Genomic DNA, 25,536 nt, shown 5'->3' with positions numbered 1-25,536 from the left:
GTTCACACTGTGAAAGAGCTTTAATTTGATATGAGGTGAATGACTCTAGAGAACATGTCAATTTCGATTGTTGTTTGTGAGGTCAAAGAAAGAAAACTTAAGTTTAATTTTACATACTGGGCAATTCAACTAAACTAATAGCACCCGACTGAATAATTTCAAAACACAAAATGTGTTGTTCATCAGATAATACTGTGGAAATTGTTGATTAATCCGCTTGTTTTGCGAAGATCATTTATTTTCTGAATGTTAACTGAGGTACTGAAATGATAGCTGATCATTTTAATGATAGCATTTTATGTTTACTTACATTGTAATTCCTTCAATAAAACATTTTTGAATGATGATTTTCTTCAGTAATTTGTCGATTGCTTTTTTTGAGTGGCTCCGCCTTTCTTAAAGAAGCAAACCCACAAAAATTAAGTTCTTAAGTTAGCAATTTTGATTTTGGTTATTCCAATCATTGCTCTAGCCAAAGTTTCAGTGATGGGCACAAATTGCTAATTAACCCCTTAATTAGTACTAATTAGCAGACTTCTTAAGTGGTCTTTCCCACTGAAAATATTTTCTTAATTTATGTTTTTGAAGTCAGTACACGAATACCTTTAAATAGAATGTCATATTTTATTTGGGAACAAATTACTAATTCATAATTATATCATGGGTACTTTAAGTGGAACCCCCTTCTTAAGTAAACAAACCTACAAAGATTAGATTCTTAAGTAAGCAATTTTGATTCTGGTCACTCCGATCTATGTTTGAGCCAAAGTTTCATTGATGGGCCCAATTAACCCCTTATTTACTGCTAATTGCGGGACTTCTAAGAGGCCTTTCCCGCTGAATAAGTTTTCTTAAGTTATATTTTTGGGATCACCAATACCATTCAGTAGACAGTAATATTTTATTTGGGCACAAATTTCCAATTGATAACTATTTTGGGGTTACTCTGAGTGACTCCCTCTCCTTTACCCCACATCTGCAGAACTTAAGAATGCCGTTTCTAAAGACCCTGAGTAGCACCACATGTAGTGCTCACCTCAAACCTTTTGGGCAAAAATTGCTAATGAAACCCCATTGGGCTCCCGGACTAATATGAAAGGCTATACTCCTGCTGAATAAAGCATCTTTTTTTGTCTTCATTCAAATATCACGTACAGTGTAAATTCACCCCTACAATGAAACCTCCGTCCTTTTGCGCAACAACTCTGCATACGGGTCACACAGCTGTAGTGTAAATAGTTTGTATATTGGCCTAGTTCTGTTGTACTGTATATAGTTAGTTTTATGTATATATTGAAGATGAGAGTGACTCATTTGACATGTAAAAATTTTATTTAACATTTGTGAAAGACACTAACTTTTAGTAAACATTTAATAACTTGATAGCACATGTCTGAGTTTTTTTGGTCTCCTCACAGCCACGTCCTGAACCTGGGAATGATATTAACAAGCAGCCATGAGTGGAATAGTGTCCTGCTTCATTGTAAGAGGTCAAAATCAAGTTCGTAAAAAATCTACCACCCCAAAGTCTAATTTTATTTGCCTGGGCCTGCACACAAATAGTTTTACACACTGGTTATTGATTAATTTGCTGTTGTTTTTTATCTCCCTGTCAATGTTGGATACTGATTAAAAAAAACACAAACAAACCTGTAATTAATGCATCAAACACAGAGATGTGCATGTACTGTAGAAACACTTATACTGTACTATGTGTTATTTATTTGGGTAAAAGGGGCAGTCTTAACTAGCAAGTAACTAGCACTAACTGTTACTAACATAGCCTAATGTAGATCATTACAGAACAGGCTACAAATAAGCCAACTCTTAAAAAGCGGATAAAGGGTTTAGTTGGGTTTAACGGGTGAACACATTATAACGTTAACAGTGTTTGTATCTGAGCTTATGCTAAGCTGGCTAAGCTACTAACCTTCATAGGTGTAGATGAAGCGCTCAAAAATAAACTGTATCCTGAGTCCAGTTTGGAGCGGGCTGTGTGCAAAACAGGGATGAAGTGGAGGTTTAAGAGTCACTAGGTGTTCACAGGAAACAGTTATTTCTATATTTATTTATTTATGTTAATTGTTAGTTGGTTTTATCTTTTCTGTTTTGTTTTATCAGGTTCTTTTTGTCTATTTCTCTAAAACTGTAATGTAGCACTATTAGTCTATTATTACTATTAATATATAAATAAAAACAAATAAAATATTACAATCTGTAATACATTTGACTCTTTTACAACAACAAACGCTGAGCCATTAATTATTCTACAGAAAAAAAATGCACACAACATGCTGATATGCAAACAGCTTAATGCTAACTTTAACACTGAAAACGCCACAGACATGCTAACGTGTTAGCAACGACCCCGTTTTAAAGTTATAAAATACATCAACTGTTTTAGAAGACCATAATAGGTCGGTTTAACATAAAAAGGTAAATATTCCTCACAGACATATGCTCTTTAGGGTTTTAGTGGGGAAAAATTAAGATAAAGCAAAATAAAACTAAGAACCGAAGCAGCAGATCAAAGCATTGCTTCACTGATTCAAGGTTCAAAGCAAAGCCACACCCTGCTCTACTTGGGGAAGATCTGCATAATGTTCCCACAAAGACAGGGACATGGCAAGCAGTAAACAGAGTGGAGAGGAGTGAAAATTCACACAGTCCCTTCCACCGCGGTGCCGCGCCATCCACGCAGACATTGCTGATGCTTTGTTAACGCAGAATGGGATGTTGCTTTGACAAAGAGTATCATATTTCGGCCCCAAAACATGCATGACACCACATGCGCACATATGTGTGGTTAAATTTCCAAATGAAGGAAATCTGTTCAATTCAATTCAAATTTATTTATATAGCACATTTAAAACACAGCTGCAGCTGACCAAAGTGCTTCACAATAATAGTAATACAAAAGTGTAAAATATTAAAGGAAAGAATAAAAAAAAAAAAATCTAAAAATACAGAGCAAAGAAAACACCACTTAGCAAGTGTTGAAAGCCAGGGAGAAGAGATGGGTTTTCAGTCTGGACTGTCCCACAGACTCTGAGGACCTGACAGTCATTCCAGAGTCATGGTGCTGCCACAGAAAAGGCTCTATCACCTCTGGATTTAATCCTGGCTTTAGGAACAGCCAGGAGAAGCTGATCAACTGACCTCAGAGCCCTATGTGGAGTGTACTGTGTAAATGATGCCTCTTCTCTTCAGCCCCTTTTGTCCTGCCTTGAGGATGTTAAAGCCTAGATGGCACTGAATTTTCTTAATTTTAATGAAAAGAAAATGGAGGTGATTGTTTTTGGCCCTAGCAGCTCCTGTTCTTCCTCACTTGTCGATCTGGGGCCTTTGTCAGCCTTTTTGAAATCTACCGTCACAAACTTGGGTTTTAAGATGGACAACGATTTTAAACTGGACCACCAAATCAGTGCAGTAGTCAGATCGAGTTTCTTTCACTTAAGGCAGCTTGCTAAGGTTAAGCCTTTTCTTGCACAGCAGCACTTTGAAACAGCAATCCATGCTTTTATTACCTCCCGGCTGGATTACTGTAATGCACTTTATTATGGAATTAGCCAGTCCTCCCTTGCACGTCTCCAGCTAGTTCAGAATGCTGCTGCCCGTCTGCTAACTGGTGCACGTAAGAGGGAGCACATTACACCTGTCCTGGCCTCCCTCCACTGGCTACCTGTGCATTTTACAATTCATTTTAAGATTCTTTTATTTGTTTTTAAATCTTTAAATGGCCTTGCACCGCCCTACCTCTCTGAGCTGCTTTATTGTTACGTCCCTGCTCGCCACCTTCGGTCAGCTGATCAGCTCCTCCTGGAGGTGCCGAGGTGCAAGCGTATGCTCAGAGGGGACCGAGCTTTTTCTGTTGTGGCTCCAAAGATGTGGAACGAGTTACTGCTCCACATCAGGCAGGCCTCTTCACTTTCTGTTTTTAAAACCAATCTTAAAACCCACTTTTATGTACTGGCTTTTAACCCAGAATGAGATTCTCGATCTGTTTTGGCTGTTTTAACTGTTTTTATTTGTTTTTTGTTTTTATTTGTTCTTTGTGGTTTGTTACCTTTTATATGTCTCTTCGTGTACAGCACTTTGTTTCAGCTGCAGCTGATTTTAAAGTTCTTTATAAAGTTGAGTTGAGTGTATGGCTGCAAGAGGTCAGAATCAGAATCAGAATTTCTTTATTGTCCCGTAAGGGGAAATTAATGTTGCAGCAGGAGCACACAAAGATAACAATATCAACAGTGAAAATAAGACCCAATTAAAAGTCTAAAATCAAACAAGGAAGGAAACAAAGGAATACACTTAATAATAACTAACTAACTAAGTAACCTTTATCACTAAACTTAGTAATAAAAGTAAAACTTAATAATAATAATAATAATAAAATAAAAACAATAAAAACAATACCCATACAATGTCAAATATTCAATCCAGAGTCCATGCCAAAAACAAAAAGTATTGCAAAAATGCAATATGTGGATGTGCAAATAAGCAATAGTAGTGCAAAATAAACAACATCAAAGGCTAATTGCCATTGAGTAATAAAATTGCACTAGGAATAAACGAGACCTGAAATCTTTTAGTCCTCCTCATAGGAGCCCTAAAACGACGGCCTGAGGGCAGAAGCTCAAACTCTTTTTTCAGTGGATGATTAGAACAATCCAGAACAGCATTAGCCTTTCTCAGGACCTGTCTGTTATTGATGGACATTACCTCAGCCTGCTGACTGCCTGAGATTTTTCCAGCAGTTTTGACAAGACCGCCAAGATGACTCTTATTTGAACAATTCAAATTTCCAAACCAAGCAACAATACAAAAAGTCAAAACTGATTCTGATTAGAACAACTTCTATAAAAAAGAGTCATCATCTCAGAAGAAATCTGGAAGGTTCTCATCTTCCTCAAAAAGAACAATCTTTGCTGAACCTTTTTGGAGATAACATCAACATGAGGTTCAAAGCAAAGTTTATTATCAAGGACCACACCCAGGTATTTATAGCTCTCCACCATCTCAACACCAACATTTTTAAGAACAGTTGGTGATGGAAAACAGGTAGACTTCCTAAAATCAATAATCATATCTTTAGTTTTTGACACATTCAATTCCAGAAAAGACTCCTCACACCAAGAGACAAAGTCACCAACAGCAGGCCCATGGTCCTGCTCATCTCCCTGAAGAAGACTGACAATAACTGTATCATCAGCAAACTTTAAGATGTGTCTATTACTGACACTGCTGCGGCACTCAGTGTACAAAATAAAGAGCAGGGGTGACAAGCAGCAACCCTGAGGAGAGCCAGTAGAAGAGGGGAGCACACGAGAAAGAACACCATTGACTCTCACACACTGTGACCTATGAGTTGAAGAGTCAGTTATCCAACTAATCAGGTGAGGATCAAGTTTAAAATGATGGAAGAGCCTATCAGCAAGCAAAAAGGGTTGGATGGTATTGAATGCTGAGGAAAAGTCTATAAATAAGAGTCTGGCATGTGTCTTCTGCCCCTCCCAATGCCTAAACAAAAACAACTCATATGTTGGACCTATCCAGTGCAGACAAAAACAATCAGCAAAATTTTATACTTAATACGAAAGCTGACAGGGAGCCAGTGTAAGGTGCAGAGCACACGGGTGATGTGCTCATGCTTCTTTGTGTTAGTCAAAAGACGGGCTGCAGCATTCTGTAAACTCTGCAGGGAGCGCTGGTCCAGCCCAACATACAGAGCATTACAATAATCCAGACGTAATGTTATAAATGCATGGATAGCTCTTTCAAAATCAATTCGAGTAAAATAAGATTTAATTTTAGAAACAGTCCTCAGCTGAAAGAAGCTGGCCCTGATGACAGAGCTGATGTGCTTATCAAATCTGAACAATGGGTCAACTAAGTTGACTAAGTTGAAGGGAAAGTTGATGGAAAGATGGCGACACCAGGTGTGGCAGGTATAGCAGCAGCTCTTTTTAGTTTTGCACTGCTGACAAACGTTTTTATTATACCGACACTAGCCTGATCTTAAATGGACATGGTTTAAGCAGGAACCCGGAAACTCAGCCAAGCAAACACTTTGGATTCAGGAGATTTGTCCTAACTACCATTCTTGTTCAGTCGCAACTCAGTAGTCGAACAACAAAGCGCTCCGGGATTACACCAAAGTCACAGCGGGGCTACGCATTTCTAGCAGTCATGTTCCTCCTACTATCTGGGGACGTTCATCGGTGTCCTGGTCCATCCCATCACACTGATGAAGCGGCGGACCTGATTAAGCATGGGATCAGGTATTGTGCGGACACACGCTTAGCTTGCAGCAGAGGACCAGCAGCTCCCGGGACATACCAAGCGTTCGAGTGGGTTCTATTACCAGCGCTAACATCAACTAGTGGTGGACTGGTGGCTCCAGATCGGGCTACGCCTACGGTTACCAACAGCCCAGCAGTCGCGAGGCATTTAACTTCACCGGCGGTGCTAGCAGGGGGGCTAACGTCACCAGCGACCTGTGATGGGACCCCGCCTACGGCTAACAACAGCCCAGCAGTCGTGAGGCCTTCAACTTCTCCGGCGGTGCTAGCAGGGGAGTTAACACCACCAGCAACTGACGATTAACACCCCACCGTCAACAGTGGACTGCATACACTGATTCAGGCCAGTAAGAAAATAAATCACGACACAAAAAATACGCATATAGCAACTATGAAACAGAAAGCAACAAAGTTATTTGAAACTGTTAATCATGCCAGGGTTTTATGGGACCGAAAGTTAAAACCAAAGGGCATATTTTGGGGGCACATTAAAATTAGAAGTATATTTTCAAAAGTGGAACAGCTTCAACATCTTCTATCAGACTCAAATTTAGACTGTCTCTCGGAGACCTGCTTAAAACCACATTCCCCCTTAAGCCATATAACAGTACCTGGATACAAAATATATAGAAACAATAGATTAAATCGCAAAGGTGGAGAGGTTATGATATATGCCAAAGAACATTTGCAATGTGAACAACTGGACTTACCCAATAACAACCTAGAGTGTATTGGTGTAAAATTTACATTATCACCTGAAATGTCCTTTCTTGTATTTGTCCTCTACAGACCACCATCTGCTAAGGAAAATTTCTATGATGACCTGGGCAATTTGTTAAAAAGCTACAGTGCAAAAGAAATAATCCTCTTGGGGGATTTCAAGTTAAATTGGATGGACAAAAAAACAAGAAAGAAATTGAGTGACGTGAGTTAAATATCAATATTAATCAATAAGCCTACCCGAATCACCAAAAAATCACAAACGCTACTGGACTTAATTCTTAGTAATAAAGTAGATCATCTCTCTAAGACATACAATTTAATAACTGTACTGTCTGACCACAATCTTACATCAATTGTGCGTAAATGATCCCGACTTAGGACTAAAAACCAAAATAGAGAAATAAAGGTAAAATGTGTAGATATTATTCCAAAAAGAAATTTAGAACCTCTGGAAAATGATCTTGGGCTGATTAACTGGGATGGAAAAATTGCAGGACCTGATTGTGAAGAGGTGGCAAATCAAATAATAAGCACAATCCAAGAAATACTGTCTAAATACAGGAAGACAATACCAATAAAAAATAAAAAGCAAAATATACCCTGATTAAATGAGACCTTGAGGCAAGTGATGAAAAGTAGAGATATGGCATTAAATTATTATTTTTTTTTTTTTTAATCAGGCCGAAATACAGATCACATAGTATTTAAAAGGATGAGGAACAAAGTAACATCAGAACTCAGGAAAGCTAAAGCGAATTTTTTTCCTAAATACAATAAAAGAAGCAAAAGGCAATAATAAAGCCTTATGGGAACCACTCAATAAATTGATGGGCAAAGATCATCAAAAACGTGAAGTTACACAAATTAATTGTTGCAATGAATTTTTTTTAATGATAACTTAAGTATTGCAAACAATTTTAATACATATTTTATCAATTCTATATATGAACTCAGTCAAAATTCACTCCAGTGTATCCCCCCCCCCCCCCCCCCCCCCCCAAAAAAAAGACTAATAACAGATAACCCAAAACTGAACTCATACCTAACAAATGAATTACAGGTAAAAAAAAAAAAAAAAAACTTTGGTTTCCCTGACAAATTCAAAAAGCAAAGACATCTATGGAATAGACTCTGTGCTCATTAAAAAAAATTATGAACATCTAATCAAACCACAAACAAGGTTAACAAATCTTTCAATTGAACAAAATTCTTTCCCAGATAAAATGAAAATTGCAGCAATAATTCCTGTACACAAATCTGGTAATAAACAAGAAATGGAAAATTACAGACTGATCAGCATCCTTCCAATATTGTCTAAAATCATAGAAAAGGTAGTGTCCAGGCAAATAATTGATCATCTATAATCAAATGTGTTGTTACATCCCATGCAGTTTGGTTTTAGAAAGCACCACTCTACAGATACAGTCTGTAGCTATCTCTTGGAAAATATAAAATCAAATTTAGACAAAGGAGGAGTTGCTGGAGCAATTTTCTTAGACTTACGCTGAGCATTCGATACCGTAAATCATGAATTTCTCCATTCAAAATTACAAAGATTCAAACTATCAAAAAATACAATAAGCTGGTTAAAATCCTATTTATCAGTGCGAAATCAATGTGTCAGAATTAATAACATAGTATCTGAGACAAAACTGTGTAATATAGGCCTACCACAAGGATCAATTTTGGGTCCAGCACTATTTTCTATGTATATAAATGATTTACCTTTAGCATGTGACAATGTGAGCATACAAATGTATGCAGATGATACAATAATATACACACACGGAACAAATATGACCGAGGTTGTGAACAAACTAACTATAGCCATGGGAAGAGTCTCTACCTGGCTTCAGGAATCCTGTCTAACACTAAACTTAGAAAAAAACAGCAGCTATGTACTTCACTATTAAGAATAAAACAACAGTATATCCAAATATTATTATCAATGATCAAATTATAAAAAATGTAACAATTTAAATATTTAGAGCTTACATTAGATTCAACTCTCAGCTTTAAGAAGTATATAAAAAAGATCTCAAACACTTTGAAATTTAATTTAGCTACTTTTAAAAGCATCAGAAATATATTAACAACAGAGGCTGCAAAATGCTTTCTAAATGCAATGATAACACCTCATTTCACTTATTGTATAACTAGTTGGGCCCAAGCAAACCCAACAACGTTAAGACCCTTGGAGTCCCTGTACAAAAGGGCTCTTAAAATCCTCGATCAAAAAAGCATCCAATACCACCATTGTCATATATTGAGCAAATACGCCATACTCAGCTTTGAAAATCTTATCTTTCTCCATGAGGTTCAAATGGTATACAAAATAGTCCATAATCAAGCTCTGCCACCTCTCAAGAACTTCATTCACCTGTCCTCTGATACAATAACAAGGGTAACAAGAGCAACCACTCGGAGGCAATGCACTATTCCCAAATGTAAGACTGCATTTGCACAATCAACGTTTTCATACAGAGCCACAAAGAAGTGGAACATACTACCAGAAGAAATAAAAACACAGCCAGACTAAGACATTTTCTGTAGAGGTAAAATCATGGATCCTCCAAAACCAAAGATGCAGGCACTAAATATATAGCACTGCTAAAGGTAACACTGAACATGTGTAATAAGTGTTCTGACTTTGTATAGTATTTGAGAGATGAATGAACTGCATGAATGGTGAATATCTTTTATAAATGTTTTTGATATTGTACAGTAATTGAAAGAGTGACCTAGATGAATTTATAAATGTCTTGATAATTTTGATGTTCTGATATGGCACAGTATTTTAGAGATGAATGACATATGAATGAATTTAGTATTATATATTTTGTAGGTTTGTCTGTGATGTATTTAATAGCTCTATGTGTATCCCCCTGACCCTCAAGGACTACAGATGGAAATTAGCTGTTGCAGCTATAATCTGTTACAAACATCTCTGCTCAATGAGCATAATGTAATTGTATGCTGTCCTTGCACAAATAAATGAAAACTATCACCCCTAGATTTTTTACAAAAGGGCGGCAAAAAGTGGACAGAGGACCAATAACACTGTCTTGTCCTTGTAGAGGGTTACTTTGCCCGAACACTAAAATCTCAGTTTTATTTTTATTAAGATTCAGAAAATTAGCTCTCATCCAGACTTGGATGTGTATGTGAAAATTATTTTTCGCTTTATTTTTTCCTTTCTTATTTCTGATTGTAAACCTTTATTACACTTATATTATTTATTACTTATTTATTACGTATTACTTAAATAAAGAAAAAATAAACGTTGACTGACAAACATTTTTGTAATTTGAAACCTATCAAACGATCTCCAGGGAACAGTGGGATCCAAACAGGAACAAGAACATTGTAACTTATCAAGTCCCTGAGCGCAACAGTCCTAGATCTTGATGTTGCCATCAAAAATGAGTAACTCACTTGCGGTACAGGGAACACAGCCGTGCGAGCAGTCCCAAGACGCACTGACTGCGCTTATGTAAATGAAAGATAAGCTGTTAAAATGAAAACCAAGCCCTGCTCTACTTGGAAATAAGACACTTTTTAAATGAAATACTCGCAAAACTTTGCGTTACCTCCTCATGTATGTCAGTTCAGTCACGGTTCGCAGTCTTCTTGGGGAAGCAGAATGTTTTTCTTGACATAATCCATCGCCTTAGCTGCATCCACAAACTCCTTCTCCACGTTGTTGTATGTGACCCAGAGCCAAGCAGGATAGAGGATCCCGTACCGGACTCCAGGCTTGTCACAAAGCATTTTTCTGACTTCAGTGAAGGCTGCACGCGCCTGGACAACTCTGGTCGTGTAGTCCGGGAAGATGGCGATGGGATTTCCTTTATACCGGAGCTGACCACCTCCGCTGCGCGCTCTCCTCAGGATATCCTCGGCGTCTCCCTCGTTGAGTCTGGCGATGACGCGTGGTTTGTCCCCCGGCTTATGGTAAGACCCGCTGCGGTGAGAGCGCTCCATGCGTACCTCTCTGTCCAGTCGAAATACCTCTTTCAAAAGCGAGGAGACAGCCTCTGGTGTGCTGGAGCCCTGCGTTTCAATCACCCCAGACACTCTGATGTTCCCCCTCCGCATGCGCCCCTCCATGTCTTCGCATTTGTCCTTAAGCCTCTTTATTTCTGCTTGGAGACCAGATACCAGTCCCTGTGCTTGTACCATCTCGTCAGACATGGTGGAAATGTGGTCTTCTACTGATTTCACGTTAGCTTTTACCTGGTCAAGCTCCACCCGGAGAGTTGCAGTGCTGTTCTTTATCTCTGTCTTTACGTCTTCAATTTGCGTTTTAAGTGAGTCAAAGTTGTCACGTAGTGCTTCTTTCATTTCTCCTTTGATAATGGTGAAGAAGTCTTGTCGCAGTGAGGCTAAGATGTCTGCTTTGATTGCATCTGAATCCATTTTGTTAGCTTTCGGAGCTTTCACTGCTTGGCTGGCGGGCGCATGGGCAGGGGGAGCGGGGTCGCCAGAACGTTTGACCGTGGCTGCGCTGGAGTTTGTGCCGGAGGAGGCCTCGAACTTGTATTTTCGTAGATTTGCGGCCATAAATGCACTTTGCTTGAAGAATCTGGTGCGGTAGCAGCAGGTAACACCTTTAGAAGGAGATTTACTAAGTAGGCAGGTAACTTGCATGTCTTTAAAGTTGAAATAGTTGCTAGATTTACAGGAACTCTGAAAGGTGCGTCTTTACTCCATCACGCTCACTAGCGCCCCCATGAAAATGTCCTTTGATACCATTTTTGCTGTTTTTACCCCATAACTCCAGAACATTCCGTCACAGACAGTCCAAACTATATCTTTTTGGGATCGTTATGCTCAGACAAATAATGTGATATAGTTTTCAACATAACTGGAGCATTTTTACATTTTGATCTCTGTGTAATTCTTCATTGACCCCTTGGTGGGTACAGCTAGCACCCTGTGATGGTTACCATATATTTTTGTGTTGGCTGAGGCTGGATTCTAAGTGTCGTGTGGTCACCTTCAGTGGTACCAATCAGGTCAAAATTGCTGACTGGCTTCTTAACTAAATATGTCTTGGACTTTATTTACATCAATTATGAACAAATACAAAAGTTTCTTTCACTGTCAAATCTAGGCTTGCATCTCAGATGTACTTTCTGGCAAATTGCAGCTGGTGTTCTTTAAGAAAATTCTCCTTTACATCACTTCATCAGGAAGCTGGATTTTATATTTTTTATTAATTTATATCAAGTTGTAGAGATTTGCTTTCAGTCTGAGTTTAAGGAAGATAAATTTAGATTTATTTATCTAAAGATGTATAACGGTCTATCACTCAGACAGCAAAATTAAGAGATTTTTTAATCAAGAGCTGCATGCTCATTTAAAAATCTCTGGAGAAATATGTCATCTCTGTGGAGGCAACTCAAATTAAAGGAGAAACGCCGCATTTAACAACATGGACTTCATTTCTGACATAAAATACGGCCGTTTAATCACCAATGTAACTTTGGTGTAATGATGAGGCCATGGTTCAAACGACGTGTTCAGTTCAAATCTGAGGAAGACGTTTTTCTTCTTCTACTACAATTCCTGGCAAAAATTATGGAATCACCGGCCTTGGAGGATGTTCATTCAGTTGTTTAATTTTGTAGAAAAAAAGCAGATCACAGACATGACACAAAACTAAAGTCATTTCAAATGGTAACTTTCTGGCTTTAAGAAACACTATAAGAAATCAAGAAAAAAAGATTGTGGCAGTCAGTAACGGTTACTTTTTTAGACCAAGCAGAGGAAAAAAATATGGACTCACTCAATTCTGAGGAATAAATTATGGAATCACCCTGTAAATTTTCATCCCTAAAACTAACACCTGCATCAAATCACATCTGCTCGTTAGTCTGCATCTAAAAAGGAGTGATCACACCTTGGAGAGCTGTTGCACCAAGTGGACTGACATGAATCATGGCTCCAACACGAGAGAAGTCAATTGAAACAAAGGAGAGGATTATCAAACTCTTAAAAGAGGGTAAATCATCACGCAATGTTACAAAAGATGTTGGTTGTTCACAGTCAGCTGTGTCTAAACTCTGGACCAAATACAAACAACATGGGAAGTTTGTTAAAGGCAAACATACTGGTAGACCAAGGAAGACATCAAAGCGTCAAGACAGAAAACTTAAAGCAATATGTCTCAAAAATCAAAAATGCACAACAAAACAAATGAGGAATGAATGAGAGGAAACTGGAGTCAACGTCTGTGACCGAACTGTAAGAAACTGCCTAAAGGAAATGGGATTTACATACAGAAAAGCTAAACGAAAGCCATCATTAACACCTAAACAGAAAAAAACAAGGTTACAATGTGCTAAGGAAAAGCAATCATGGACTGTGGATGACTGGATGAAAGTCATATTCAGTGATGAATCTCGGATCTGCATTGGGCAAGGTGATGATGCTGGAACTTTTGTTTGGTGCCGTTCCAATGAGATTTATAAAGATGACTGCCTGAAGAGAACATGTAAATTTCCACAGTCATTGATGATATGGGGCTGCATGTCAGGTAAAGGCACTGGGGAGATGGCTGTCATTACATCATCAATAAATGCACAAGTCTACGTTAATATTTTGGACACTTTTCTGATGTTTGGGGATGATGAAATCATTTTTCAAGATGATAATGCATCTTGCCATAAAGCAAAAACTGTGAAAACATTCCTTGCAAAAAGACACATAGGGTCAATGTCAACCAGCAGATGTGATTTGATGCAGGTGTTAGTTTTGGGGATGAAAATTTACAGGGTGATTCCATAATTTATTCCTCAGAATTGAATGAGTCCATATTTGTTTCCTCTGCTTGGTCGAAAAAAGTAACCGTTACTGACTGCCACAATCTTTTTTTCTTGATTTCTTATAGTGTTTCTTAAAGCCAGAAAGTTGCCATTTGAAATGACTTTAGTTTTGTGTCATGTCTGTGATCTGCTTTTTTTTCTACAAAATTAAACAACTGAATGAACATCCTCCGAGGCCGGTGATTCCATAATTTTTGCCAGGGGTTGTACAACCCCAATTCCAAAGAATTTTGGACATTGTGTAAAATGTCAATAAAACAGAACACAATGATTTTCAAATCCTCTTCAACCTATATTCAATTGAATACACCACAAAGACAAGATATTTAATGTTCTCCAGATTCTCTGAATCCTCTGATTATATTATGGACTTTAGATGATGGAATCCCTAAATTCCTTGGAATTGTTCTTAAACTGCTTGACTATTTTTTCACGCGGTTGTTCACAAAGTGGTGATCCTCACCCCATCTTTTCTTGTCAATGGCTGAGCCTTTTGGGGATGCTCCTTTTATACCTAATCATGACACTCACCTGTTTCCAATTAACCTGTTCACCTGTGGAATGTTCCAAACAGGTGTTCTTTGAGCATTCATAAACTTTTCCAATCTTTTGTTGCCCCGTCCCAGCTTTTTTGTAACATGTTGTAGGTATCCATTTCAAAATGAGAAAATATTTGCACAAAAACGTCTATCAGTTTGAACATTAAATATCTTGTCTTTGTGGTGTATTATAGGTTGAAGAGGATTTGCAAATCGCATTCTGTTTTTATTTACATTTTATACAACATCTCAACTTCATTGGAATTGGGATTGTAAGGTGGATTTGAACTTTTTGTGGTACACAGCACCAACTACTGGACAGGAGGAAACTAGCAGTCAACGTGACTCACTTATTTCAAAATGCAGCTCTTTCAACCAGATGGGTGGTGCTTTGACATGTCAATTATCTGTGCCTAATCAGATTTCAGGGGAGTCCAGTGCAACCCTGGCCTCTGCTCTAGGTCTACCCATGCCAGAAAGCTGTGGACTTAAAATTTGGCACTTCCTGTTTCAGTGTGAACTTGCCACAGAGTTGCCATGAGATTCCATGGGATCTCATCTGTCAATCCAGGAAGTGTTTGAAATTTGACATTTCCTGTTTCACTGTGGACTCAAAATTTGCAATTCCTGTTTGGGACTCCCTCCACCATGAGCGAGCTTCGCACTGCTGCACAACGCTTCACTCATACTATTAAATTAAAACCATTCACACAAGGAGGAAATATATAGTCTTACTTGTCCATTTCAGTGAGATCATCTTCACAGACGGATGAAAACGTATCCACATTTGGAAAACAACATCTGAAAATAATTAAATTCCTTGTCAGAGCTGAAGAAAAGTCCATCTGTGACAATGGCAGTTGGTGTCCTGCTGCGGGTTCGAGTCTGCTGTATCAATCCAGTGACAGGTGTAATCCGTGGTTTTGATGTCTGTGGGTGCTGGGTTGAGTCTCTGGTGCAGTGAACGGATCCTCCTTTTGTTCCACCGCAGGGCACTTTGTGCCGCAAGTTAAAAGACTTGCAACCCTTCATCTGCTCATAACGTCTCAGTCTGCATGCAATGAAATTATCCCAGGACCCGCAAAACAATAAAATAAAATAATGTGTAAATACTCCACTTTGCCTCTGTGTACAGCAGAGAATCTGCACAACACTGTGTGTGCACATACGTCAATATAAGTGTTCCACCTGCCAATCAAAAGGATTCTCCCAGCCAGAATTAACCGTCCCGACACCGAAAACACCGTGTAGCACCGATCCAATCCACTCTGTGAAAACGGGCTGTCAGTAGCCTGTAAAAATCCATAAATTAATGGGACTATTAAGTAAATGGTTCTCCTGCTGTGATCACTTCCTCCTTCTCCGATGTTGGGACTCACCTGGGAGTTCCTGGTTTTTAGTGCTGCGCAGTTCAAAATCTGAATATATATCTCTTCATTAACTGTGCACCAGGAAAGCATTAATTTCAAACTGTTTAATTTTAGTCTTAAATACTCAAAAAAAATTGCATATCGTGTCACCTACACTTTAAGTGTGATGTTGCAACATGACTTGTTTTTAAAGTGATAACTGTGTGTTGATGCAGTTACAGTAAAAAAAAATAAATAAAAAAATAGAGTTGGGGTGAAATCAGTCTTCTCCTCTCTGTACTGAACACTAAACCAGGCACGTGCAACACTTGTGCACGTCTGCAAGCTCGTACAAGTTAATATCTGCGGGATTTTTTTTTTGCCAATGTAAGAAACAGAGCTGCATTTTCAGGCAGCCTGTAAAAACAACGTTGTGGCGGAGTTGTGTAAACTGCCACGTTTAGAGTCGTGGAGTTTCACCTGTACGTTCACAGCAGCACTTATAATGGGATAACGTCGTCCTCCACTAAGGACAGCACACATCAGGATCTAAAATCCGACAGATTCTCTTGAAAATAGTTGGGGGTGAAGTGTGTTGTTTCTCCTATATGGAGCGTACTGAATGAAGTGAGTGGTGCACATCTGCACACTGGTAGGAAGCCTGAATCTCCTGAAAATAATGTGTTCCTGACTTTTCCCAAGCATCTTCTTGCAGTTCCACTGATCTGAATGAATGGTCAGTAGTTTCATGATCTGATATTGCAATGTTGGTTTCACTGTGTCCGCTCACGTTTGTGCTGTTGCTACATTTGCTCAGACCGACATCACTCACTGTGAAATGTACAGTAAAGCATTTTCTAGAAATGTACCTGCTGACTTGCCAAGTGAAAGGTTCAATTAGCAATAAAATACCTCAGCGACCACTGATCATGACCACATGTGCATGAATAGACATGCAACCACAAATACTTTGATATTGCTGAACAGCACATGAAATAGCATGTGACATGTTCTTTAAGCAGATATTGAAATAACTGTGCAAGAGGCAAAATTTTTCAGCTGACGTTCTTACTGTATTTTAAACACAAAAAATAAAAATAGTCAACTGTTGAACCAAATAACAGAATGTGAAATCATCTTTTGCAGTTCTAGTGTACTGAGCTCAAAATGCAATGAACAGATTTCCTCCAGGACTGATAGTCCTTTGGTCACAGCAAAGCATTTTTTTAACACACACGTGCATATGATGTAGATCTGATCTGATACAGATAAGTATTTGGATATGTGACATGCTGCCTGAAACAAAATTGCACAAAGATTTCAAAGATAATATAATTTGGAATAAATATACATTAGGTTTATGGAGACTAACCACCTCTCTCTCACTCACACACACACACACACACACACACACACACACACACACACACACACACACACACACACACACACACACACACACACACACACACACACACACACACACACCAGGGTATGTAGTCCGAGTGCCCTTCCAGATTCACCTTTGTCATATTTACAGACAGAACAGACAGAATGTTGTGTGCGTTACCTACAGTGAGCAGATCTCTCCTGATTCCTCGCAGTGGATTTCCCTCCAACTGTAATGTCGTCAGACTGGGAAGCAAACCAACAGAGGCTGGAAGTCTAAGAGAAACATAAAAAAAGAAAGGTGGGAAAAGTTCATTACTGTAAATGAAGAAAAGTATCGGACCTTTTTATTTTTTTCAAAAACCTGATGGATTTGAATCATGTGTGCTTGCATGAGCCAACCTTGAACCTTCGTGCCCATGTGTGTTTTTTCACGTTTTTTCGGTTGCGTCATTTGCTTGTAAGCCGCCTTTGTGTGAGGATGGGTGTAGTCTCTCATCGTTTTTTCTTTGCAAGGAAAATGGCGGAACGACTGGAGCAAGCGCGACTGCATCAAATTTTGCCAGAAACTGGGCGACAGCAAGGTGGAAACCATTTGGATTATTCATACGGCGGATATGGGCATCACACAGATTAAGGAGCGGTACAACCGGTTTAAAGACATGTGCACAACAGTAGGGAGCGAGCTGCGCTCCGGTTGGCATCAACATGCTGAAATGACCAGATCATTTCCAAAGTGAAAGCTGTGGTGATGTGGGACTGTCGTGTGACTATCAGAGAAATTGCGGAAGAGGTGGACATCAGCACTTTTTCGGCACATTCCACTGTGAAAGAAGATTTGGCCATGAAAAGAGTTGCAGTGAAATTCATGCCGATGGCTTTGGCATGAAGCTGACGGCGGAGCAAAAGTTTCTCCGTGTTGAAGTCTCACAGGACATGTGACATGCCCACCTCTTCCACCATTTCTCGGATAGTCACACGACTGAAAAGCCACCGAAAGACGTCTAAATTTTACTCTGGATGGCATTACCCTGACCTCTAGTAATACTGTGAGAAATCTTGGAGTCATTTTTGATCAGGATGTGTCATTCAATGCGCATATTAAACAAATATGTAGGACTGCTTTTTTGCATTTGCGCAATATCTCTAAAATTAGAAAGGTCTTGTCTCAGAGTGATGCTGAAAAACTAATTCATGCATTTATTTCCTCTAGGCTGGACTATTGTAATTCATTATTATCAGGTTGTCCTAAAAGTTCCCTGAAAAGCCTTCAGTTAATTCAAAATGCTGCAGCTAGAGTACTGACGGGGACTAGAAGGAGAGAGCATCTCTCACCCATATTGGCCTCTCTTCATTGGCTTCCTGTTAATTCTAGAATAGAATTTAAAAATCTTCTTCTTACTTATAAGGTTTTGAATAATCAGGTCCCATCTTATCTTAGGGACCTCATAGTACCATATCACCCCAATAGAGCGCTTTGCTCTCAGACTGCAGGCTTACTTGTAGTTCCTAGGGTTTGTAAGAGTAAAATGGGAGGCAGAGCCTTCAGCTTTCAGGCTCCTCTCCTCTGGAACCAGCTCCCAATTCGGATCAGGGAGACAGACACCCTCTCTACTTTTAAGATTAGGCTTAAAACTTTCCTTTTTGCTAAAGCTTATAGTTAGGGCTGGATCAGGTGACCCTGAACCATCCCTTAGTTATACTGCTATAGACTTAGACTGCTGGGGGGTTCCCATGATGCACTGAGTGTTTCTTTCTCTTTTTGCTCTGTATGCACGACTCTGCATTTAATCATTAGTGATTGATCTCTGCTCCCCTCCACAGCATGTCTTTTTCCTGGTTCTCTCCCCTCAACCCCAACCAGTCCCAGCAGAAGACTGCCCCTCGCCAAGTGCTTGCTCACAGGGGGTCGTTTTGACCGTTGGGGTTTTTCCGTAATTATTGTATGGCTTTGCCTTACAATATAAAGCGCCTTGGGGCAACTGTTTGTTGTGATTTGGCGCTATATATATAAAATTGATCTTTCAACAAGACAACAACCCTAAACACTGCTCAAAATCTACTAAGGCATTCATGCAGATGAACAAGTACAATGTTCTGGAATGGCCGTCTCGGTCCCCAGACCTGAATATTCTAAATAAATTATTTAAAAAAATCATACATTGTGATTGCCCACCTCTTCCACCATTCGGAAGATTCAAATCAATTTTATATATAAAGCGCCTTGGGGCAACTGTTTGTTGTGATTTGGCGCTATATATATAAAATTGATTTGAATCTTCCGAATGGTGGAAGAGGTGGGCAATCACAATGTATGATTTTTTTAAATAATTTATTTAGAATATTCAGGTCTGGGGACCGAGACGGCCATTCCAGAACATTGTACTTGTTCATCTGCATGAATGCCTTAGTAGATTTTGAGCAGTGTTTAGGGTTGTTGTCTTGTTGAAAGATCCAGCCCCGGCACAACTTCAACTTTGTCACTGATTCATGAACATTAATCTCAAGAATCTGCTGATATTGATTGGAATCGATGTGACCCTCAACTATAACAACATTCCCAGTACCTGCACTGGCCACACAGCATGATCAAACCACCTCCAAATTTTACTGAAGGTAGCAAATGTGCTTTAGCATACCTCAAGTGACTCTGTTTGTGGCGTGTAAGCAGAAAAGGCTTCCTCTGCATTACAGCATCTCTTTGTGCAACGTGTGCTGTGTAGCTGAATGATGCACAGAGACACTCTCTGCAGCAAGATCATGTTGTAGGTCTTTGGAGCAGGTCTGTGGGTTGACTATGACTGTTCTCACCATCCTTCGCTTCATCTTATCTGAGATTTTTCTTGGCCTGCCACTTCGGGCTTTAACTAGTACTGTGCCTGCAGTCTTCCATTTCCTCACAGTAGAAACTGACAGCTGAAATCTCAGACAGCTTTTTGTATCCTTCCCCTAAACCATGATGTTGAACAATCTTTGTTTTCAGGTCATTTGAGAGTTGTTTAGAGGCTCCCATGTTGCCACTAAATAGAAGAGAGGCAAAGAGGGGAAACATTTGCAAATGGCCACCTTAAATACCCTTCCTCATGATTGGATTCACCTGTGTAAGGAGGGCAAGGGTTATTGAGCTTACCAAACCAATTTTGTGTTCCAATAATTAGTGTTAATGTATTCAAATCAATAAAATGACAAGGGTTCCCAAATTTATGCACCTGCCTAATCTTGTTTCAATAATTATGACACACTTTCTGTCAAACCTATGAACTTCATTTTACTTCTCAAATATCAGTGTGTTCATCTGCTATATGATATATTTAACTAAAGTTTCTGATCCAGACAACCAATGAGTTATAAAAGAAAATCATGAAAATTATCCAGGGGTACCCAAACTTTTGCATACAACTGTATATGTTATGAATCCATCGCCAACCAATGACAGCACCCAGGAACCATCCAGAACAAAGTTAGAATGCAACTGCCCAAATGCAACCAAGAAGCAACCTGGTCCAAACTGGACCAAGTTCTATCAACGACACTCTTCTGTCATCTAAAAGGCCCAACTGTCAAGCAGCTAAGCTCATTCTGTAAAATTGTTCATGAGGTATGCCTTGAGAAGTTTGGTGAGGTGGTAAACAGGGGAAGCAGTGAAATCGAGAAAAGACCCAACAGACACCAAGTCCAAAAAGGCCTCCTATGGAGACAACAGATCCTTGGAATACCAACTTCAAGAATTACCAGCGTATCAATGGACAGGCATTCAAAGTCTGCTTGATGACATCAAAAGCAGATTTTCATTCTCACGAGCTGAAAACGAGCAGAAAGGGTGAAAAAAGAAGACAAAGACAAGAGAGGCATTCCATAAGAACCACTATGCTTTTGCCAACTCTTCACAAAGGCAAAAAGAGGAACCCTAGATGTACCCGAAGAGGAACTTGAGTCCCACCTAGGGAAGGTATACTCAGACTCCCTGAGAAATAAACCACTCCTCAACATGGAGGGCATCCCATGGCCGACCGAGCCGTCTTCCATTCAACACGTCCTGTTTCCAGGTCAGAGAAATTACAGAATTTGTACAGAAAGCTCATGCCTAGAGCACCCCTGGAATGAATGGGATCTCCTGTAAGCTCTACAAGAAAAGTCCTCCTGTGCTGGACTTCTTGGCTGTCCTACTTCAAAGAGGCTGGAAGGAGAACCTGGTGCCACAGGACTGGTGCCTAGCTGAAGGGATTTGGATATTCTTTGGTGTCCTAGCACATCAAAACACTGATTTCCTAATCAACAACGGCTTCATAGATACATCTGCACAAAGCAGGTATACTCTGCTTTCCAGGATGCCTGGAGCATGCCCAGATGATCTGGAATTCAATCCAGACAGCTAAGCGAGACAAGAAGGAGTTACATGTGGTTTGGCTCAATATGGCCAATGCCTATGGCTCGGTACCACATGACCTCATCCTTAAGTCCCTGGATTTCTTCCATGTTCCAGACAAGGTAAAGTACATCCTGATGAAGTACTTCGGCTCTGCCTTCATACACTTCTCTACCAAGAACTATACCACTAAATAGCAGGTGCTTGACAGAGGCATTATGATGGGGTGCGTGATCTCTGCATGCCTCTTTGTGATGACAATGGAACTTCTGAGTTTCAAGGGACAAGTCGCACGGAGAGGGAATTCAGGAAGGTCTGGTCTTACCCCCAATGAAGGCGTACATGGACAATATTACCACACTCATCAAAACCATACCTGACACAGAGAAACTGCTCCAGTGTCTCAACGACCTCTTCTCCTGGGCAAGAATAAAAGCCAAACCCAAGAAGAGCCGAAGCCTCTCCAATAGTTCAATAATGTTGGAGGTGACAAAATTCCATCAACGAACCAGCCAAAAGCCTGGGGCAACTGTACACAATCCCACTGACGGATCACCACAGGGGGATTGAAGTCCAAAAACAAACTATGGAGGGACTTGGAGCAATTGACAAGAACGACCTTTCCGGCAAGCTCAAAGTGTGGAGCTTGGAACATGGTCAACTCTCAAGCTTAGTTTGGCCACTACGAGATCTCTTTATCAAGGGTCAAGGCTATCCGGCAATGTATCAGCAAGCACTTGTGAAAATGGTTAGGTGTACCACCCTGCTTCTTGCCTGTATAGCTTCACTGGCAAACTCTGGCAACCAATTTCTTCTCTTGTGTGTGTGTGTGTGCGCGCGCTTGCTATGCACAGCCACAGTAATTACGCAATCAACACCAAATTTGATATGGTGACTGGGGGCACCAAGGGGGAGATCAGTGGAACCCTTAGGTTGAAAGCATATGTGTGTGAACACACACACGTGGTCAGCCTTATATATTACATCATGACCTGCTCTGCTTTGCACAGCCACAGTAATTAAGCAATCAACATAAATCTTGTTATGATGACGAGGGGCACCAAGGGGGAAGTCATTGGGGCCCTTAGTTTAAAAACACACATGCATGAACACACACACATACTCACGGTCAGCCTTATAGGTTAGAATCACGAGCCACTCACTGGAGCCCTTATTTTCACAATTCATGTGGTACTCTGGTCAGGTAGCAAGCATCACACATTGCTTACCATGTAGTAGGGGCTCGCTAGGTTGGCCTTTAATTAGAATCCGAAAGGGCCAGTGTGCATGGGAATTCAGGGGCTTAAAACTTAAAATGTACCTGCTGTGTGCAGTATGCAGACTGGCAGACTACTCGTATCAATACGCCTCCCAAGAAGCAAGGGGCGTTAGGTCGTAAAGCCCCAAATGATAAACTGATGAAATATCTGCACAGGCAACAACATTATATATCCCAAGTATTGCAGTAAAATGACATTCACCTTTTTATCATCATTCACTTGAGTCACCACATGTTCTATAAAAATTAATGGTGACATACACACAATGCCACTTATTACAACTTAACTAAAATGACATAAAATATACAATGACATGGCTAAAATTCCTCTCCATTACCCGTGCACAGAACAGGTAACTCAGCTAGTAAATATAATATATATACACATATATATATATATATATATATACACATATACACACACACACACACACAACCCCTGGCAATAATTATGGAATCACCGGCCTCGGAGGATGTTCATTCAGTTGTTTAATTTTGTAGAAAAAAGCCGATCACAGACATGACACAAAACTAAAGTCATTTCAAATGGTAACTTTCTGGCTTTAAGAAACACTATAAGAAATCAAGAAAAAAAAAAAATTGTGGCAGTTAGTAACGGTTACTTTTTTAGACCAAGCAGAGGGAAAAAAATATGGACTCACTCAATTCTGAGGAATAAATTATGGAATCACCCTGTACATTTTCATCCCCAAAACTAACACCTGCATCAAATCAGATCTGCTCGTTAGTCTGCATCTAAAAAGGAGTGATCACACCTTGGAGAGCTGTTGCACCAAGTGGACTGACATGAATCATGGCTCCAACACGAGAGATGTCAATTGAAACAAAGGAGAGGATTATCAATCTCTTAAAAGAGGATAAATCATCACGCAATGTTGCAAAAGATGTTGGTTGTTCACAGTCAGCTGTGTCTAAACTCTGGACCAAATACAAACAACATGGGAAGGTTGTTAAAGGCAAACATACTGGTAGACCAAGGAAGACATCAAAGCATCAAGACAGAAAACTTAAAGCAATATTGTCTCAAAAATCGAAAATGCACAACAAAACAAATGAACGAATGGGAGGAAACTGGAGTCAACGTCTGTGACCGAACTGTAAGAAAGCGCCTAAAGGAAATGGGATTTACATACAGAAAAGCTAAACAAAAGCCATCATTAACACCTAAACAGAAAAAACAAGGCTAAGGAAAAGCAATCGTGGACTGTGGATGACTGGATGAAAGTCATATTCAGTGATGAATCTCGAATCTGCATTGGGCAAGGTGATGATGCTGGAACTTTTGTTTGGTGCTGTTCCAATGAGATTTATAAAGACGACTGCCTGAAGAGAACATGTAAATTTCCACAGTCACTGATGATATGGGGCTGCATGTCAGGTAAAGGCACTGGGGAGATGGCTGTCATTACATCATCAACAAGTTTACATTAATATTTTGGACACTTTTCTTATCCCATCAATAGAAAGGATGTTTGGGGATGATGAAATCATTTTTCAAGATAATGCATCTTGCCATAATTTTTTCCTCAGAATTGAGTGATTCCATATTTTTTTCCTCTGCTTGGTCTAAAAAAGTAACCGTTACTGCCACAATTTTTTTTCCTGATTTCTTAGTGTTTCTTAAAGCCAGAAAGTTGCCATTTGAAATGACTTTAGTTTTGTGTCATGTCTGTGATCTGCTTTTTTTCTACAAAATTAAACAACTGAATGAACATCCTCCGAGGCCGGTGATTCCATAATTTTTGCCAGAGGTTGCAAATTCTTAATAAATGTATTTTGTTTGGGAACCACCTATTCTGGCTCATTTGCAACAAACCTGTTTGTCTTGATGGGAGTTGATTTTGAGTGATGAATTCCCTGGCTGGAATTCCCAGGTTGGTGTCAGAAGTCCGACCTATTATTACCATCATTTTCCTGGGTATCTTAATGACTAAAACCACTCAACCGCTTCACCACATTTTGGTGTCAGATGTGGGATACAGATTGAAAGCAGAAATGTGTGTTCTGCTCCTCTTTTTTTGTTACAAGCAAGATTTTTAGCTGTGCTTAATTTGCTTGTTTTTCTTCTCTGGGGCAAAGCAACAGTTGGCTTCTGTGGGAAAGATTTTAATTTTGGCCTTACCTTTATGGTGGGAAACTCTGGGGCAGAAAGGTTAAGTGATGGCGGAGGAAATGCAGGAGCTTATTTTAGGTTAGGGGTGAGGTTATTAGGTGGAGGTGTCATAGTTCTTCTATCCCTTCTGTTGTCGATACTCAGCGTGTGGTTGAGGGCAGTGGCCAGGTGGAGGCTAGTTCTTCCTAGGCCTCAGAACTGCGTGATATGAGGGAGATGCTCCAGTTGAGCTGTGATCCCTTGTTTGATAGATACAGGGTCTATGTTGTCAATAGGGATGGATATTGATCGATATCGATACCATTATCTATTCCGCTTATCAATCCGATTCCCTTATCGATACCACTTGTGAATTTTCTGTGTACTAAAGTAGACCGTACAGGTTTTCTATGTCACCAACATTTTATTGAGTCTTAAAGTAAATAAATATGAAATTGGTCACTGAATCCTTAAGCTCTGGACATAAATAAACTCTACATGGTGGATCCTTGATCTCTGGACATTTTTGTCAAAAGAATTTCCTTTCAGACATTATTGGCATGAATGTCTTTCCATACATCTGAACTGAGCTCTTACAGCTGGCTGTCCTGCATGTCAGGATGTAATTCATAAAGAACGCAGGACGTCT

The 25,536-nt window shown here is 39.7% G+C and overlaps 1 protein-coding gene across 4 annotated transcripts in view; it reads right to left on the bottom strand.

The window, feature by feature from the left end:
- Positions 1-25,536, bottom strand: part of lrrc40 (leucine rich repeat containing 40) — a 216,936-nt gene that overhangs the window by 103,543 nt on the left and 87,857 nt on the right. For all 4 annotated transcript variants that reach the window (XM_034180743.1, XM_034180742.1, XM_034180741.1 and 1 more), the window contains exon 8: positions 17,315-17,405. In XM_034180743.1, coding sequence (XP_034036634.1) covers positions 17,315-17,405 — 91 coding nt within the window. The remainder of the gene's footprint in view (positions 1-17,314; positions 17,406-25,536) is intronic.

The sequence above is a fragment of the Thalassophryne amazonica genome, chromosome 10 (genome assembly GCF_902500255.1).
Source record: "Thalassophryne amazonica chromosome 10, fThaAma1.1, whole genome shotgun sequence".
In the NCBI taxonomy this organism is placed as follows: domain Eukaryota; kingdom Metazoa; phylum Chordata; class Actinopteri; order Batrachoidiformes; family Batrachoididae; genus Thalassophryne; species Thalassophryne amazonica.
This window is presented reverse-complemented; position numbering and strand designations above follow the sequence as displayed.